A 19,338-nucleotide genomic window follows, 5' to 3' on the forward strand; every position below is an offset into this window, starting at 1 on the left:
AACCCATGAATTGTCCCTGCACATGATTTGCCTGTAACCATGGTGGAGCTGGGACAGAATGGGGCAAACAGCCTTTGGAGTCTTGAGGCTGTGTGTGTTAGCATCTTCATTGAGCCCCATGGTCTCAAAACAGACAAGTAGTAATAAATGCTTTTATTCATTTAATTTCTACCCCACCTTTCTTTGAGCCCAAAGTGGCTCCCATTCTCCTCTCCCCCATTTTATCCTTGCAGCAACCTGTGATGTAGGTTAAGCTGAGAGAGTGTGACTAGTCCAAGGTGACCTGGAGGTTTCCATGGCATGAGTGAGGATGCAGACCCAGGCCTCCCAGATACTAGCCCAAGACTTGTAACCCCCATGCCACACACTGCTTTGGGCAGTGTATGCTCCTTTTCATACAAAGAACACTCCCCACGCTCTGCAACAAGCACACACTCAACACAGAAAAGCTGACAACTGGAAAAGCAACACACCTCTGCTTGGACTACATTTATTAGATTCTATGAAAATACAATTTCCTCTCAAAGTTCACAATGATATCTTTTAAAGATTGGGCTTAAAAACGGGGCTGTTCACCAGGCTCGGACAGTGACCCCCTCGTGATGCTGGCGTGACATGGCAGGGCCAAAGCCAGAGGACTTCTCCACGGCCCTCCAGCCAACAGACGGCCCAGCCTAAGCACAGCACTTTCAAGGTATTTGGTTCACACTGGGCTTAGAGGTTACGCAAACATTTTCCAGTTTAAATTGAAGTGAAGGTCACAAAGCTCTTATTTACCCACTACAAAGAGCTTTTGCAGCGTGCATGTTTATTAAGATATTACAGACCCGTATTAGTGTGAGAGCCTGTTTGAAAGAGCTAAATCGGAAGCAGCTAAATCGGAAGCAGCCAAATCCATCTTTATTGGAGACCTGGAGGAATTAGATAAAGAAAAAGGAGTCCTTCCAGCCTGTGCATGTGAAGGAGCAGAACTATCAGGCATCGGGCTTTCAGCAGCTTTCCAGACATGAAAAGGCAAAGCCAAGCAGAGCCAACTGCTATTAAGCTCAAGGCAAGCAACACCCCCGGGCTGAAAAAAAGCACTGTGTGCTGCCCCCGACAGATAGAGGGCCCCTGGGTGTGCATGCCAGAGGCAACATGGCCAGCACATAGCAAGAGACGAGCCATGGCTTTTATAGAGGGCATACCTTAGCACTGAGCCTAGGCAGAGGCATTTTGAAAGCACCCATGCCACCCAGATGATCATCATGCTGCTGGTACAGAGTGCCAGGAGTTTAAGTTTCAAAACACCACTACAGAAAAGCAATTAGAAAAGCAAGTGTTCAGACTATGCCTTAGCCAAGGGGGTTTGGCTGCAACCTGGATATGTCAAGGTGCTGGTTAAAGAGGTCTAAAAGGCTCACTGGGCACAGGGTTAAGAGTAGCAAGCAGCTCCCTTACTGGAGCGACAGCATTTTTGCACTAGATGCAGCGGACTAGAGATGTTACAAAAGCTTCTTCCAAACACTGGCCTACTCCACTTGGTAGCTGCAAGGCAAGAAATGCACACGGAAATGGGACGCTGATGGCCTCTTGCTCTGGGATCCCCAGATACAGCTCATGGACACCCACCACAAGCACCGACTCCTTTCCTCACTACAACCGAACCAGAAGAAACACTGTCCTGCTCTTATCAAAGCATGCAATCTGTACCTGATTGTCCACCCTCCCCTTCCTCTGCAACAGAATTCACTTCTCCTGATGATCGCCTTGAACATGCTTCTAAATCCAACTGCTGAAAACTTCTTCTGTTGGGCCTTTGGGCACTCCCAATCAAAACTTAGGCCTTAGCTGAAGGGACAACAAGTGAGGAGCAGTACTGGAAAAGGATGGGAAAGACACATCCACAAGAGGCATTTTAACTCCAAACAGTCCTCTCCCCAGTGGTAGTTAGCTGCCTCCAGGGGATATTGCTGGGAACTCTTTATAGATCTCCTGGATGATCATTTTGTCCATCTGGCACTGTGGACTCTCTTCTTCTTCTGCCATTATGCGCTGCAGGACTCCTTGCAGGTCAGTGAGCCGGTGCCTGTGTTGCAGGTACAGCGTGGACCGGATGATAGCGTGCATCAGAGACAAGTACTCCATCCGTAACTGTGGAAGAAGAACATATTGTGCGAGCGCACTTGAGAAATGAGATAAACAGAAGCAGCCACTTGCCAGGATCAAGCCCAGTGGAAAACAACATCTGCATGCCCAAAATGCTACCTCAGGTAACTGAAACTACAAGAGGTAGAGTGGAAGACTGCTCCACGATCCTTGTTTGAAAAAGGTAGGCCAAGAGAACAGCCTGTGGACAAATGCCCTCACTCCTTCCAAGAAATCCTGAAAAGAATTCAGCAAATCTACTGAACTGATAGAAGAACCTTCAAATCGGATTCAACAGTATTCTGTGATCAACCCAGCATTAGTGTCGCCCACAGGCCCAAGTCCCGTCTTCAAACTTTGACTGGTCCACCAGCTTTGGTCCTCTTATAAGAAGGAGGTTTTTAGTAATATCCTGAATGGAACACTTCCAATGTGGGACTGCCTTTCCCAAATCCAGGGAAATCTTCTCAGTCCAAAATAAATTGGACAGGTTGGGTTATTAACTGGGACTTGCTACAAAGAGAACCTCTTTCCAATGTGCAAAGATCTTCTCTAGCTTTCAGGTTGTTTCTTTGCATAATTAAGGCCTTGGACATTCTAACACCTCATATGAACAATCCCTGGCAGTGGGAACAAACATAGGAAAGCCTTCCCTTGGTGTTCCCTTCTGGATTAGGTAGGTAACGCTTAGGGGTGGTGGGTGTGGTGTCTTTTCTATATTTATGTCCCCATTACAGAAGACTCTTACAAGTGATGTTCGTCTGACACCATCTTTGTTAACCCCACCCCACACACTTATTTCTGCAGACACACATACACAAACCTACCCCACAACAAAATATTTTCTTCTTGCTTTGTGATCATTTCAACACATATCTTAGTTGATCATTTTTGGTCTTCTTTAAAAAAACATGCATACTTCTCTATTTTACTATGATGGTTTTTACAGTAGTGATCATGTATTTTACAATTATTGTGTGTTAACTGTAATGTGTGCTGGACAAAAAAGATGGCACACAACTTTTAAAAAACTGAGCTGTAAACGAAACATTTTAAGCAAAAGGAGTGAATAAGAACTGTGTCTGTACAGAGATATAAGTTCTAGAGCACTGATTTGATGTACTTCTAAGCACCTGTGTTATGTGACAGCTAATGCTTCAGGGGAGGGCTGTGTTTGCACAAGGATTCTGTGGGGGCAGCAAAAGGCATGACATGTGGTAGAGATTCTTAGAAAGCAGAATTTCTACCCTATTTTCTCAAAAGGTAACTTTCTAATCCTGATGAATGTGCAGGTATTTTTGAATGTGTGTGGGCAATGGCTGGTGAAATCTCATCCTACAAGCACCTGTCAAGAAAACCTTCACCACTAACTCATCTGAAGTTCTTCCCTGTTTTCCAAATTGCAGAGCTGATGACAAGGGCTTTCTCCTCATACCTTTTCTCCAGGAGAGAGATCCGCAATCTGCCGCACAATTATGTCTATCATTACCATCATGTCTGTATGATAGAAGATGTTTGCAGTGTCCTTGCTAGCAAAAATGTCCTGGAGGAATTTCAGCACTGAGTGTGGGGGCTGGGGCTGATGCTTGAAGATGCTCACAGGATCATCTAGTCAACAGGCGCAAGAGAGAGAAGGAAGGATGAGGTGTTTAGCAATATACAGTCAGAGTACAATGCAGGAACTTTTGCAGCGCATGAACAGGAATCTCCAGAGGAGCCATCCTGTGCATACCTCTCCGTATGAATAGTTCATACTATACAGAGATGCCAAATTAAGAGCTGTTCAACTGTGGCTCAGACATGAAACCATGACTGCAGATTCACAACTGAATTAACATAGGAGAGAATCCCTCTGTCTTTGAAGACTGAAATTTAGTAGTTGGTTCAGCAACAAATATTTCATCTGGTGCAGGTTTCTGCCTTTCCAGTGCTATGAAAGGAGCAGCTACATCTACCAAACTTCTCATTTTTTTCAATGTAATTATTCAAGGCACAAGTATGACATCCTGCACAGGGACAGCCAGTCTTGGCTTCACACACATTATTCAGAATCCTCTTTGCATCTAAGGTGGCAATTCAGGTAGCACCGCACCACACTATTTCCCAGGCTGGAAGAACTATAGGTTGCAAATCACAGGGATTTCTGAACTCGCAAAAATGGACAACTACTGTCTGTGTAAGACAGCATTGGGCAAAGTCCAATTGCATGCTCTGGCTCAAGGTTTTGTTTCCCTTCAAAGCACAGAAACAGCTCCATGTCATACTTTGTATTAAAGATATAAATCATGTGTTTGAGAACATCTGTACAAAACAAGTTGATGTTTCACAGAATGGAAGATGGCTACTGCTCCCTGTTGAATACACATTCTGCGGTATCTATGGTGGAGGTATGTCTGCATTTCGGCATGCAGAGAGCAGAAAGTACAGTCTTTAGGGGCAAGCATAGCACCCAGCTACTTTAAATCCCTCCCGGTACCCCTTACAAGCAATCAGTGCTGGCTTTATTCTGACATGGGGGTCTTGCCAGAACAAAGCCAGTGCTGATTTCTTCTACGGGTCATGTCACAGTAATGTTTAGTTTGTTCCTAAAGGCATCCACTGTTTAGTAAGCCACTTCATTTCTGCTCTCTGCAGGAGTATAGACAGATGCGATGCATGCACCATGGGGGTTTCTAGAAGAAAATAAGCCCTCTTTCCCACAGGGAAAGGCGAGGAGAGCTGGAGAATGGCTTATGAAGAGAACCTTGCTTATGGGTTGCTATTTGAAAGTGTCACTCAAAGCGGGCTCCAAAAAAACTGTCATTCTGGCATGGAAAAAGTTAAAGGTGTTGGAAAGAGGCCAAGCAGAAGAATACAAAAGCGGATTTTGATTGGCACTATGCTGCAGTAACAATCTTTGTTCCTGAAAAGGTCTTGCACCAGGAGTAAAGACCTATAAGCATCAGACACAGGAAAGGTTATTTAGTAACAGAGCAACAAATTACAGCCGAAAGCGCACGCATGAGCAGAACCCTCATGCTCCAAGAGGCATTAAGCCAGCCTGGTGCTTTGTGAGGAAAAGCACAGGCAGAATGTGCTGGCATTAGGCTGCCTGGGAACAGAGTCCTCCAGCTTTTTAATGAAGTGCTTTACGAGAGCCTCAACAAATATCGCAGACTTAACTCTCTGCTGAAGGCTTGCTGGAGTAATCCTCAGGTGGACGACTGGAAGGGGTGCAGGGAAGAAAATAACAGGATTCCTACGAAAGCAGGCTGGGGGGAGGGGCACTTGTATACGGTACGTACATGGCACTGGGGAAGGAAACCAGGTGCAGAGACATCACTGCAAACACCCGCTGGAACCAGGAATGCAAAATCCCATTGTAAAATGGCCATGACAGGAATCAATGTGGATGCCATGCCAGTGACAAGACCACTCAACCGAGTGCTCACAAAGTCCTTGGAAGGAAGAAAGCAAAATGGAGAACAGGAGTGGTATCCCTCCATGAGGCCAACAGGAAAGGCCTGAAGCATGGCTTTTTTGAGAAAGGGGAAGGAAGGGTTATTAGGCTTTCACGTCAGCTGTCGGATCCTTCATTCCCTAGCTGTGCAGATTTCTAAATCCCTCGGAAACAGATACAGAGTCGTGCACTAATTATTTATTATACTTTATCCTGCTTCTCAACGAAGGATTTCCCTCAGCGGCTTCCGAACATCCATTAAAATTGAGTTTACAGAAACACAGTTCCAAAGGCTTCATTTCCTTCGCCATATGTTTGGGGAATCAGGCTCTGAATGCTATTGCATCTGACGCCACATCATCCTGCCTACAGTCCCCAGGATCAGACTGCAGGAGCGGAACCTGCGTGGAGTGCCATCAGCTGCAGCTGGACAGGCCAGTCTCTCTCCCCACTACTACATGGACTACTTCCCTGCCTGTCAGGTATTGCCACTTCACAGTATGGGCAAGCAGCTCTCCTCAGAGCCCCTCTGGTATGAGCTCGGATGTCTTAGAAAAGTAATGAGGGCAGAGACAGATACTCACCTCCCCGGTTCAGGAGAAGCAGCAGCTTTTCGGTGAAGACTTTCACATTGGGGTGCTTGCTCACAGTAACCATGATCACATTATGTTCGGGCACTAAGAATTAAGAACAAGGCTTTATTAGGAGCCACCGACTGCTGTTTGGTAGAAATATAAATTGATTGCAAGGGAGAAAGAGATGCGGGGGTGGGGGAGAGAAGAGGTAGAGAAGGAATACGGGGCTCTTGTGAAGCACAAACTATTGCAGAGCAGCTGTACATAGGCATCAATGTGCTTTTATTACACATTTTCTTCTCTGTGCAGCACCCTCTATTGCTCGTTCATCATTACTTTACACAGTTTTTTCTTCCTGACAGCCAAAATCAATAGTCCTGCTTTTATTTGTTAAAAAAAAAGAACTTCACTTTTCATTAGGTTGAGACAAAAAACTCTGGAAACTGCTAGTTAAATAGTATCGGGGATTAAGTAAACCAATATTCAATCCTGCTCGAGAACCGCAAGAACAAGTATGTCAATCAAAGACACACGGTGCGGTTTCTACTGTACGTACTGGCACACGAGCACAGGACAATCATTAGGCACGGCTTCACGACTGGAGGCTCCTGGCTTGCTGCTGGAATATTCATTGGGATGATGCCTGAAGATATACACTGTACCTAGTAATGTAAAGCTCCCTTGTTCCTAGGACGGCAAACTGCACCAACGCAACTGAGACGTCCAGATGACTCCAGGGAGTGTGTGGAAAATTCAGCTCAGCTACCTTGCAGCGGCAAATGAGGAGGAGTGGGGTGGGGGCGGGGCCCCACAATAGTGGCCCATTCAGCATTCCTGCCCGTCCTGCAATCAGTGCCATTGTGCTACACAGCACAGGCACGACTTGGATTGAAAGCGCACAAAGTATCAATAGGTGCAGCCCTACCTAGCCTTTTCAACAGTTCCTTCCCTATGGTGAAATGGTACTGTTCAAATCTGATTTCACTGCCTGGCTGTAATTGTACGCTTTGTTTTGTACGGCATCTTGGATAACTGGCAGTAAGGGTGGCCAGTTAATAATGTAAGTTAAATAAAGAAACCTAAAAAACAAGGTACTTGTGGCATCTGCCTATGCAGGGCTGCAACTGGGCTGTTGTAAGCACCTTGTTTGGGTCCAGCCCTTCTCTGTTTCACAGACTGCAAGTTTCTCATCACTATTTATGAACAGGGAGGAAGAGTTGCATATGGTCACGTGTGCCTGAATTAGGAATGGGCACAAATTCTATGAAGAACCAAAACTCTGATTTGGCTGGATCAGGGCTCAGGAGGCAACATTTGGCATGTATGCGATCTCGAAAGAAATCTCCAAGCTTTTGGGCACAATTCGGAAAACAAAACTCACTCTGAAACTCTGGACAGAAAATACTAGGCAAAAGCGGGGGGGGGGGGAGGGTAGTGTTTTCCAGCCTTGGAAATACAAAGAGGGACCCCTCTAAAACTTGACAGCTGTCAATCACAGAGTTCCCATTAATTGCAATGGGACTCAGAGCTATGTAAGTATAGGATGATCACATGTCTGCTTGGTTGGCACTGTGTTTTTGAGTGGAGAGGGTGGGGAGAAGATGGGTTAAGCAAACTGGTGGGAGATACAGGAATGCTCATACATCCCAAGATCCATTTAGGTTCCTTTCAGCTATGGATTAGAAATGATAACCTTTCTCTGTCATTGATGTCGTGCAATGCCAAGCCATAAAAAATAAGACTAGCACTCAGCAAAGCTTTTTTTTTTTTTAGAGTAAAAATATGGACCTGGCATCCATGGCCGAGACTTGAGTGAAGGAGAGCAAAATGGTCACCCTGAAAGAGCTGGCCTCATCCGCTTACTTGGTCCTCTACCAATCCTGGACAAAGTTTGGGAGAATCACAATGCTGATTCGGGAGTCTTTTTCCTTTAGGGCAGTGGTCCCCAACCTTTCGAGGCTGGGGACCGGCAGGGCAGCGGGCCGCACCCGCGACCCGCGCATCACGCATGCGCGGCCCTGATTCCCTCTCCCCGCCCTCTCACAGTAAGAAGCTTCCCGGGCCGCAAGCTTGCGGCCTGGGAAGTTTTTTACTGCAGGGGGGGGGGCGGGGAGAGTTTTTTACTGCGGGGGGGGGCTGGGAGAGGGAGCCGCGGCCCAGCGCCATGGCCTTTGCGGCCCGGCACCAGGCTGCGGCCCGCAGGTTGGGGACCACTGCTTTAGGGCACTCCCTGCTTCAATGATTCCAGACACTGAATGTCTGGGCCTGGTATGGGAAGCCATTTAAACTTAACAGGTGATGACAGACTGTTTAAAGGGCCAGCAGCCATTTCAGGGCTCCCTTTAGCTTCCCCTGCTTTCCAAAGAGAAAGAAGCGAATAGCTTGGAGGTATTCCACCTGAATCAAAAGTCTTTAATACTGGTTGCCAGTTGTGTTCTGGATGAAGTTTAAGATTTTGATTTTGACCTTTAAGGCCACCTGCAGTCTGGGTCAGTGTACCCGGGGGACTGTCTGTCTTCCTATGTCCCCAGCAGAGTGCTACACTCTGTGATTTTAAAAAGGCTGGTGGTTCCTGGCCCCGACCTGGTGGAATGACCTCCTGGAAGAGCTGAGGGCCCCGACAGAGCTCTCGCAGTTCCTCAGGGCCTGTAAAATGAAGCTCTTTTCCCTGACGATAGAACATCGATTGGACCCTGTGAAGGTGATCAGTGTCATCATGCCCAGAAATCACCCCAGTTTGGCAGGCACAGGGGGAGGGGCATGACCAGAGAAATCTTACGCTTGGGAAGGGACTGTTCCTTCAACATCAGTTGTCCCTTTCCATTGGCACTGTTGTCAAAGACAGTATAGGACAGGGGTAGCAAACACTGGCAGGAGCTCATGGGAATTGTAGTCCATGGACATCTGGAGGGCCGCAGTATGACTACCACTGGTATAGGACATTGACAACCCAAAAGCAAACCAAACAAGTCCTAGTTCCCAGGGAAATGTTTTCCCCTTCCCATAGCTGTTTCCCCATCCAGGCAACACAGTTCTCTCAGATCCATCCCCTTCTATACCTGGGGTATCCCATGATGAGTAAGAGCATGCCCAGATGTTAAATGGTTGTTCAAGCAACACATTTTTGGCTTTTCTTGCACGAGACTCAGACAGATATTTTGATGGCTAAAAGATGTGGGGGGAAAACCATGAAATCCAATAAAGAGACAGATGACTGAGAGTTCTTGAACTGGGAGAAATTCCAGCTTCTCAGGTGGGCAAAAATAATTCCTAGAAATGCATTGTTCATCAGGTGTAACTACTGAATTTCCAAAAGTAGCCAGTGGAATGAAAAAAGAAAGATAATGAATGGACAGAGAAAATTACCATAATCAGTTTATGTGATTTGATGTATTTTTTTTACATTCACACAAAAGTTAACCACTATTCCATGAATATTAACTATTTCCCCTAATTAACTAGTGAGCTACTAGATGTGCATGCATAGCTCCTTTACCCCACCTCTCCATGAAGCCAAGTGGAATGCATAGCATTGCATATAAAAGTAGCCATCAATTAAGACACTAACAATATGGTAGTGTCAGATATTGCCAAGAAATTCAAGATTTTCAAAATACCATTGAGTATTTTGACCTGATTATGACTGCCCAGTTTTGTTTTTTTTTAAAGCTCACAATCAGCATCAGGGAGTATAAATTAAGCTACATCCCAGAAGGCTCAGCCTGGATGCAGCAAAGAAGGATCAAGTACTGCAGGAAAAAGTACAGCCCAGCAGAATACCTGTATAAGACAAGACCCCCCAAAGCATCTGCACCTAATGAGATTGACAAGGCACAGCATGGGATAAGCAGAAGACCCGCCAATCACTGAAATGAGGAAAATGCCTAGTTAGATGCAGAACAGTACTGATAAGGGCCCACTGAAGTGCCCTCTTTCACTGTAAATTAGATGCCCTCGAAGAATTTAACCCATACAGCCCAGGCACTCTTAACACAATGCCGGCATCCTGAAGTGGACTATACAGCAGAAACCAGATCATTTGTAAAGTATTAGTTGATGTTACAGATTAGCATTTTCTCCTGGCTTTACTTCCCTCCTTAAAAACCCAACAGACTGGAGTATCAAATGCACAAGTTCTCATAAAGATACATTTGAGGACTTATTCTTGCCCTAGGTGTCATAGTTGGGCTAGGTTTTCTCACATCATGGAGAGAGAAAAGTCATCTCCCTTCCCAAATGTGCCCATTTCTTCCCATGAAAGGGCTGCAGGGGACAGAACCACCCTTGGAATGTTATGTTCATGGCCCACAGTCACTAAGGTGGCTTCACTATTTCTTTTTCTCCTTGCAGCTTCAGCACATTTCAGTTTCAATGTATACTCAGCCCATCTCATATGTTTGAGCCACGGAGTTAGTTAAAAAACTGGTATAATAAGAGCCGGCAATTAATATAGCACACTTAGCCAGTGACCAGCCTCAACAAAAGTTTTACGAGGACCAGATTGGCAAGTTTTCACAAACGGAAATAGCTATGCAGAAACCAGGAGACTCACAGATTTGTACGATCAAGTATATTCATGTGTGGAATTAAGAACCTCCTTTATGTATATACAAATGTATATCCCATCTCTCTGTGTGCTCAAGACAGCTAGCTTTAAATCAGTTCATTAAAATGCAATCCTGCAACAGTACAAAACCTTACAAGTGACAAGGCGAATGCTCCCCCCCAGAAGAGCTGATCTGAACAAAATGGTACCAAGAAAGACACCCTATAAACCCCTCTCTAGAGAAGGAGGGCTACAGCCGAGACTGATCTCTGTCTGACTGAGGCACTGGATGGGCATAGATCAACGGCAGAAGCTGCTTTGAGGTTTTAGAAGAGGAAAAAGAGCTGGTTCTTAAATGCTGCTTTTCCCTACCCGAAGGAGGCTCAAAGCGGCTTACAGTCGCCTTCCCTTTCCTCTCCCCACAACAGACACCCTGTGAGGTAGGTGAGGCTGAGAGAGCCCTGATATCACTGCTTGGTCAGAACAGTTTTATCAGTGCTGTGGCAAGCCCAAGGTCAACCAGCTGGCTGCATGTGGAGGAGTGCAGAATCGAACCCGGCATGCCAGATCAGAAGTCCGCACTCCTAACCACTACACTAAGATGGCTTTTTACACAAGAGGAAGCTGTCTTACAAATATTTGGTTCCTTCCTCATGAAGCGCTTTGCAGGTAAGTAAAAGCACCTTGAACTGAAGGCCGAAACAAAGAGAAAGTCAATGAAGGTGCTTTAAAATAGATATAATTTTCTCACAGCACTTCACAACAGTTAACAGCCACATCACGGCATTTTTCTTCTCAGTTTACCTCCCACACACTATGTTACAGTAATCCATCTTGGTCTGTTATCAGACACTGAGGCTATACATGTTTCAGGAGATTAGAGAGTATTTACTCCTGTAGCTAAAATCCCACACACACTCACTTAAGAGTAAGTCCTGCTAGACCTGGCAAGTTTTGTGGCTTAGTAAATATGCACAGGATTAGGTAGTTCGCAACTTTACAGTGTGTAGGGAGGGGAGGGGAGTTCCTCAGCCCACTGCAAACCTAGGCATCATCTCAGCTGTGATCAGCCACCAGCTCTGACCTGGAATGTGAAGATTAAAAGCCAGAAGAACATTAACGAACAAATCAGGCAGCTGTTCTGTGGTATCGGACGGCAAGCCATCTTCAATAACATCCAACAAGAACTGGACAAACTGGGAATTCAGGTGCTCTGTGTGAAAGAAAGAAGTGGTTAGAAACGGCATTCTTAAAAAGAGACTGATCCTTTATATCCGGCAACTGGAGCAAAAGTGAGCTTTAAGTTCACAGCTGCTAATTCGACAAAGCTGGATAGTGTCCCATATAGAGTTCAAGCCAGATGACTAGCAAGCCTAGTGAAGACAAGAGCAGGCACATAGCTAGAGGGAGCCTGAAGACACAGACCACAAGTCTGGCGATGGATCTGGGCCCCTATTACCTGGGCCTCTGCGAAGCGGCAGGAAGAAGTCGCAATCTGCAGTGGAGAGTGAGCACTGAATTTCCCCCACCCCTGCTCCTTTCGCCCATGCCACTCTCCTCTCCGTCCAGCCAAGGTTCCGGACAAATGTTTGTCACATTAGGGTAAAAGGCAGCTGGGAGAGAAGCGGGTCGAAGGCCAAAGCAATCTGCTTTCCCATAGCAAACTATGCTCTTCCTCAGCCCTGCTGCTTAGCTTTGGTCTGTCACTAATACATATTTGGATGTAAGCCACTGGAACGGTGCAGTCGACTGTCTCTTAGAATCTTCTCTGTATGTTTGTAAACAGGTCTGTGAACAAGAGCCTCACAGGCAGGTACAGACCAAAGCTCTCGCCTAATCACTGTCTAGCTGAAATTAATTCTAATGATAAGCCACTAATTATTGCTTAATCTGTTTGGAAAGCTCTGAAACCCATACAAAATACGACCACCTAATAGCTAGGCTTACTGAGGGAAAGAAACATGGTTTAAAAAGAAACAAGAAAAACCTTAGAAAGAGTGCTTTTTAGCTGCTCTTCCTTATAGTCTATTACAGGGGTAGTCAAACTGCGGCCCTCCAGATGTCCATGGACTACAATTCCCAGAAGCCCCTGCCAGCATTTGCTGGCAGGGGCTCCTGGGAATTGTAGTCCATGGACATCTGGAGGGCCGCAGTTTGACTACCCCTGGTCTATTATGTTTTTTGTTGTTGTTGTTCTGTGCTCATTTATTTGCTGTCGCATGTTGGGGGTGGAAGGACAGAGACTATGCCCAAGGTGACCCCAAATGGTTCAGAGATAAGGAGGCATTTGAACCTGGGTCTCCCTGGTTGTAAGCCGACACTCCAACCACTGTACCACATTGCCTTTTCCCCTCCACTGTTGAGATTCAAACTCAAAACTTTCCAAAAAATAAAATATAAATAACTATATTGGAACATCATGCAGACTCACAATGAAAAAAAAAACAGTAATAAAGCAATACAATAACATTTAATAAATAAAAAGAAGAAAAGTATATAGAAGTTACTAATTATTTATTACACTCTTACCCTGCCGTTCCCAGACAAGCTGGCTCGTGGCAGCTTACAATGTTAAAAGCATAACTTTATAAATACAAGCTAAACCCTGATGAAACAGAAAAACAAATAATAATCCAAAAGATGGTGGTCAGATAATCCTAAGGCCCGATTCCTTCTATTCCTGGCTTAGTTCATCCAATGTAAGTCTGGGGGCAATGGTAGGCCCAGGGGTCCAGATTGTACAAGCATGGGGGAGGACCCGATCTTATGGCCCGGTATGCAGCCCAGCCTCAGCCAAAAGCCTGGTGGAAGAGCTCCGTCTTGCAGACCCTGTGGAAAGCTGACAGTTCTGGCAGGGTCCTCAACTCTTCTGGGAGCTCATTCCACCAGGCAGGGACCAGGCCTGAAAAGGCCCAAGTCCTGGTCGAGGCCAGGTGTGTTTCCCGGGGGCCCGGGACCATCAATAGATTCATACCCTCAGAGCAAAGTGCCCTGCAGGGGGCATAAGGAGATAAGTGGTCCCTCATATAGGAAGGACCCAGACTGCGTTGAAGGTCAAAACCAATACCTTGAGCCTGATTTGGAAGCAGACAGGCAGCCAATGCAGGTCTCGCAGCAACGGTTGAACATGGGTCCTCAAAGATCAACTAGTGAGGACCCGCGCAGCTGCATTTTGTGCCAGCTGCAATTTCCGAGTCAGGAACAAAGGTAGGCCCGCGTAGTGTGAGTTACAGAAGTCAAGTCTGGAAGTGACCATTGTATGGATCACTGTGGACAAGTGTTCTAAGAACAGATAGGGCACTAGTAGCCATGCTTGGCAAAGGTGGAAAAACACCATCCAGGCTATCCTCGTCATCTGAGCCTCCACAGATAAGGAGGCATCAAAATCATGCTCAAGTTCCTGGCTATTAGTGCGGATGTAAGTTGCACCCCCTCCAGGCATGGGTCATGTTTCCTGATCCTGTCCCCTTCTCCCCAGCCACAGGACCTCCATCTTGGAAGGATGAATTTTAGACAACTCTGCCTGATCCAACCAGCCACTGCTTCCAAACAACTTTCAAATGTCTCTGGGGGGAGATCTGCCTGGCTGTCCATCATGAGATACAGCTGGATGTCATTCGCATTCTGGTGACACTCCAGCCCATAACTCCGGAGCAGCTGTAGGGGCGCGTACAGATGTTAAAAAGTGTGGGGGAGAGTACTGCCCTCTGTGGCACTCTACAAGGAAGTACAAAATGGTCTGATAACTCGTCACCCACCACAATCCTCTGTGACTGGTTCGTAAGAAAGGGGGTAAGGTAACCTCAAGGCCGTTCCGCTGATCCCTGTGTCCCTGAGGTGGTGTACCAGAATCTTGTGATTGACCACATCAAATGCAGCTGATAGATCTGACAGAACGAGAATGGCCGATCTGTCCTGGTCCAGCTGTCATCCAAGGTCATCGATCAGAGCAACCAGCACAGTCTCCAGCCCATGGCCAAGATGGAAGCCAGACAGGTATGGGTCTAGGGCTGAAGTTTTCTCCTAGGAAAGCAAGATGCGATACCGGGCGGTGGTTGGCAGGGTTCCGTGGGTCCAGCAATGGTTTCTTCAGTAAAGGGTGGACCACCGCCGCTTTAAGCCCTTGAAGGAATTCTCCCAATAAAAGGGAGAGGTTTACAATCTCCCTCAAAGGGCCTCCTACCCGCTCTTCACTGCCCTTAAGCAGCCATGATGGGCAGGGGTCTAAGGGGCAGGTGGCCACCCTCACTGAGCCTAGCAATTTGTCCACTTCAGTTAAAGAGAGTCATCTGAAACCATCAAGCCATATCTCCTGCGACAACCACAGAGCTCCCAGTTCACATTCTGTATCAATTGTGGCAGTAAGTTCACATAATCACAGAGTTGGAAGGGGCCATACAGGCCATCTAGTCCAACCCCCTGCTCTATGCAGGATCAACCCCTCAGTGGAGCGACAAGACTTTGTCTGCAAAAAAGCTCGCTGATGCCCCACAGTGTATTTCCAATATACTACTATTTGGGCACCCTGCGTCGAGGGTGGCAAGCGATTGAACTACCCTAAACAATTGTGCCAGGTGAGAGCTTGCAGATGCGATTTCCACAGCAAAGAAGTCACACTTCACTGCTTCACCGCTTTCACCAACTCATACACCCTAAGTGTGCGATAAGATGTTCATGCTGCCTCATCGTGAAAATTGCGCCACACTCGCTCTCCAGAAGCTCTTGGGAATACTAAGGAGCCCATTTGAGGTGAGGACAGAGAAGACGTCTAGAAGCAATCCTGTCAATGGCAGCCATCAGGGGGGACTGCCAGTCCACCACCATGTCCAATAATGAGACACTGGAGGGCTTCGGGTCCCCCCACAGCATTCAAGAATCTCTCGGATTCCATAAGTCTCCGTGAGCAGACTAAAATATGTCCATCACCCAAACAGGGAGGGAGTCGTATCCTTAGTCAAGCCTTCAGGGCATGGTGGTCTGACCATGGAATGGTGTTGTCGGCCACCAGAATCACCTCTACCCCTGCACCAAAGATCAAATCAAGGGTGTGGCCACCCTGATGGGTGCGGCCAACAACAAATTGCGAGAACATTTGTGTCTCCATGGCTGACAAGAGATCCAGGCCAATGAGGACCCAGTGGCTTTTAATTATGACTTTTACAACTTCATCTCTTTGCTTGAAACAATTTTTGAACATATTGTTGCTCTATTTCTTATTTGCTGTTAAAGTTATAAACACCTAAACACTCTCAGTTCTAGACTAAATAGTTAGTTAGCTACAGCTGGGATGCCAGTATCAAATATACATTGAACAGATGACATTTTAGCCATATTAACAGAAGCAAAACCTTCACCGAATACATAAAGATCACCTGAGACTACATAGTTCCTCTACTTCAGTATAAAGCTTTTCTCTGCCTTGTTTAAAAAGGCCTCAAAACTCCTCAAATATACAACAAATACAGCTGTGTACATTGCAAGACCCCCAACCTGGATGGTCCAGGCTAGCCCAATCTTGTCAGATCTCAGAAGCTAAGCAGGGTCAGCCTTGGTTAGTACTTTGATGGGAAGCCAGCAAGGAAATCCAGGGTCACTACACAGAGGCAGGCAATGGCAAACTGCCCCTGTTCATCTCTTGCCTTGAAAACCCTACAGGACCATCATAAGTTAGCTGGGACGCGAGGGCCCTTCTCACCACTACTACCACCACCACCATACTGCGAAATGATACTTCTGACTTGCAGCTTACTGGGTAGAACTTATTCTCACCATAATGATGATATGGCAATGGCTCTCCCATAGAGAATATCATAGACAGCACCAATGCAGAGTAGCACATCTTCTGATGATCTGAAAGAGAAATCCAGTGTTTTGGTTATACTAACACCATATGCATTCACTCACCCACTGTCTACAGAATGGTTGTCTTCTATTTGGTTTCACAGAGCTTACCTACTTTCTCCTCCAAGTCTACTTTTTGCCTCATTCACCACTAAGACTAAAATGCAAGATTAATATTATACAATACCTGCAAGTTCTGACTTTACTGATTATTTCTACATTTGACATCCTGTGTGTGTCAGCTTTTGTTACCTGAACTAAACATTTGACAAAACTAAAAATATCAACCACAAGATTACCTCTGACCCACAACAGCACTGTACGTAAACATACTTTAAAATACAGCATGCTGCTGACCTAAATCAAGTGTTGTGATGAGAAATCTCATGGTCATATAACAGGGACCCATCCATGGTGCCTGTATGAATATGTATATTGCAGCAGCATGGATTGCCTTAATGGGCTCCAGTTACAGCTTCTCGCACATAAGACTCAGAAGTAAAACCCTAAAGAAACCCCAAGCTTGCGCGCGACAAGGAAGAAGTGTCACTGCATGCCATACTATTGCAACTACAAGACCTCTGTTTTCCTCCTTTCTTCCTCCAAGTGTCTAAGGAGCTTTCACCTGTACACTACCCAGCAGAAGTTTCAAAATATAGAAAAACACACAAGCTAAGGCAAACCGCCAGCCTCCTACAGAAGCATTTGCCTTCACAAAGGCAAGTATGTTTTTTTCATCTTGGCAAGTAAACTCCCCCGAGTCAGATGACACTGTGAAGGCTGGCAGAATGTGGATCAATCTATCTTTCCACCGGGCTATTTTGCAGTCGATAGGGAAGGTTTCAATCTCTGTTCAAGTGCTCTGTTTTATGTTTACTTTCTTTGACCCATTCGTGTGCAGAGCTGCTTGCCCCAGGCAGTCCCTCTTACTTGCCTAAGAGCAGAGGGAAGGGACAGATGGCAGAGGCTCTTCGCAGGTGCTCAGGTGCTGCATCTATCTTTGCCTCAGCTTTCCTTCTACACATCTGTCTCTGCCTTCAGGCCACCCCTCCTGACTCCTCCCACAGCCCCCCAACAGGCATGTGTGTACAAAAGTGTTCCTGTTTTAATCTAGGAAACACCTGAAGGATACAGGTTGGGATCTTTGCTGTCCACAGTTCCTACCACGCTCTGATCTCTCTCACCTCCACTCTCTCCTCACTGTGTGCTTCTAAACCCTGAGAATTCCCTGCTGCTCATGACAGCTCACTATTACCACCTCTGCCACTATGGGTTTTGTGAATGATTTGTTTTTGTTTGCTCTATATCACCATTAGTTTGGCCATTTTTGTTGCTAGTCGAAGAATCAAAGGTATGCGACAGGCTGTCAGACCTCCTATAACTGTGCTTTTTTGGTGCTAATTCTAAAGCCAAAATCACATGCAGAGTTACTAGGGGGTACGGTCCATTGAATGAGGCTGCTAATTCAGTTCTCTTATATCAGTAGCAGAGCTAAGAATGTAGGAATAAAATTATACCAAGAGGCCTACATGTAAAAAAAAAAAGACTCCAGGTATGTTTCCGTACAATGAAAAATTCAAAAGAGATGGTATGCTATTTTAAATAAATGCTCCATGGACCTTATGGTATTACTCATTGAAACTTCTAAGGCTGAAGGTTCAAAGCTAGATAGTGAAATTAAAGACCTACAAGGAAAAATGGATTCTATTTGGAGTATTGCTGAATTAAATACTAAAATAAGTAATTTAGATAAGAAGATTGAACTGAAGGAAGTTAAATTTAAGAAATTCCAGAGAGATTTAAAAAAGGCTACGAGAAAGATAGGGTTTATGACTGGACAGTTCTGAGTAAAGGGTTTTCATTTGTCCCTACTCCACCTCTTAACCTCTTTGAGAAAACTATGGAAGTGCAGCACTTATTTAGAAAAATGAGATTAGCAGACATTTTCAAAGATGACACGCATATATCTGTACTGTCTGGATTAGTTAATGTTATAAAACCAAAATCCTCATTTAATCCTCCAACCAATAATCCCAGAATACTTACATTTCAGGAGATGGTCATGGAGGAAATTAGTAAACTTGACAAAACTGAGATTCCCACTTGGCACAATATTAGTAACACTGAAAGGAACACATTGAAACATCTCTGGCAATGCACAGATGTAATTTTTAAACTGGCAGACAAGGGTGGGGTAGTTGTAATCTGGGACAAAGTTACGTTCAAAGAATTATTTTCCTTTTATTAAACACAATTAAGATGTGATCCGGAGCCTCTTGTGGCGCAGAGTGGTAAGGCAGCAGAAATGCTGTCTGAAGCTGTCTGTCCATGAGGTTGGGAGTTCATTCCCAGCAGCCGGCTCAAGGTTGACTCAGCCTTCCATCCTCCTGAGGTCGGTAAAATGAGTACCCAGCTTGCTGGGGGGTAAACGGTAATGACTGAGGAAGGCACTGGCAAACCACCCCGTATTGAGTCTGCCATGAAAACGCTAGAAGGCGTCACCCCAAGGGTCAGACATGACTCGGTGCTTGCACAGGGAATACCTTTACCTTTACCTTTAAGATGTGATCCAGTTACCCCCAGAATGACCTTACCATTAAAGGTAGTTTTGTGGTGTAGTTGGCTTAAAAAAAGAAGAATAGTTTTCTGACCCACCCAACCACTATTTGTGGACCCCTTTGTATGATATTTTTCAGTGCATCTCACAGATCTAAATTTGTGGCTTGAATGGTTCAGTTAGCATTATTGTAGACAGTCCTTGGTTTCTAACCAAGACACCTGCTGAGGTGCCAGGTCATGGGGGAGGTGAT

The 19,338-nt window shown here is 45.7% G+C and overlaps 1 protein-coding gene across 3 annotated transcripts in view; it reads right to left on the minus strand.

The window, feature by feature from the left end:
- Positions 1 to 474: 474 nt before the first annotated feature.
- The window catches only part of NCKIPSD (NCK interacting protein with SH3 domain), a 117,501-nt gene continuing 98,637 nt past the window's right edge, over positions 475 to 19,338 (minus strand). For all 3 annotated transcript variants that reach the window (XM_077325432.1, XM_077325434.1, XM_077325435.1), the window contains exons 9-13: positions 16,457 to 16,537; positions 11,772 to 11,900; positions 6,151 to 6,243; positions 3,563 to 3,735; positions 475 to 2,133 (exon numbers count right to left, since the gene is read on the minus strand). In XM_077325432.1, coding sequence (XP_077181547.1) covers positions 1,930 to 2,133; positions 3,563 to 3,735; positions 6,151 to 6,243; positions 11,772 to 11,900; positions 16,457 to 16,537 — 680 coding nt within the window. In that variant the 3' untranslated portion in view covers positions 475 to 1,929. The remainder of the gene's footprint in view (positions 2,134 to 3,562; positions 3,736 to 6,150; positions 6,244 to 11,771; positions 11,901 to 16,456; positions 16,538 to 19,338) is intronic.

The sequence above is a fragment of the Paroedura picta genome, chromosome 3, assembly GCF_049243985.1.
Source record: "Paroedura picta isolate Pp20150507F chromosome 3, Ppicta_v3.0, whole genome shotgun sequence".
In the NCBI taxonomy this organism is placed as follows: domain Eukaryota; kingdom Metazoa; phylum Chordata; class Lepidosauria; order Squamata; family Gekkonidae; genus Paroedura; species Paroedura picta.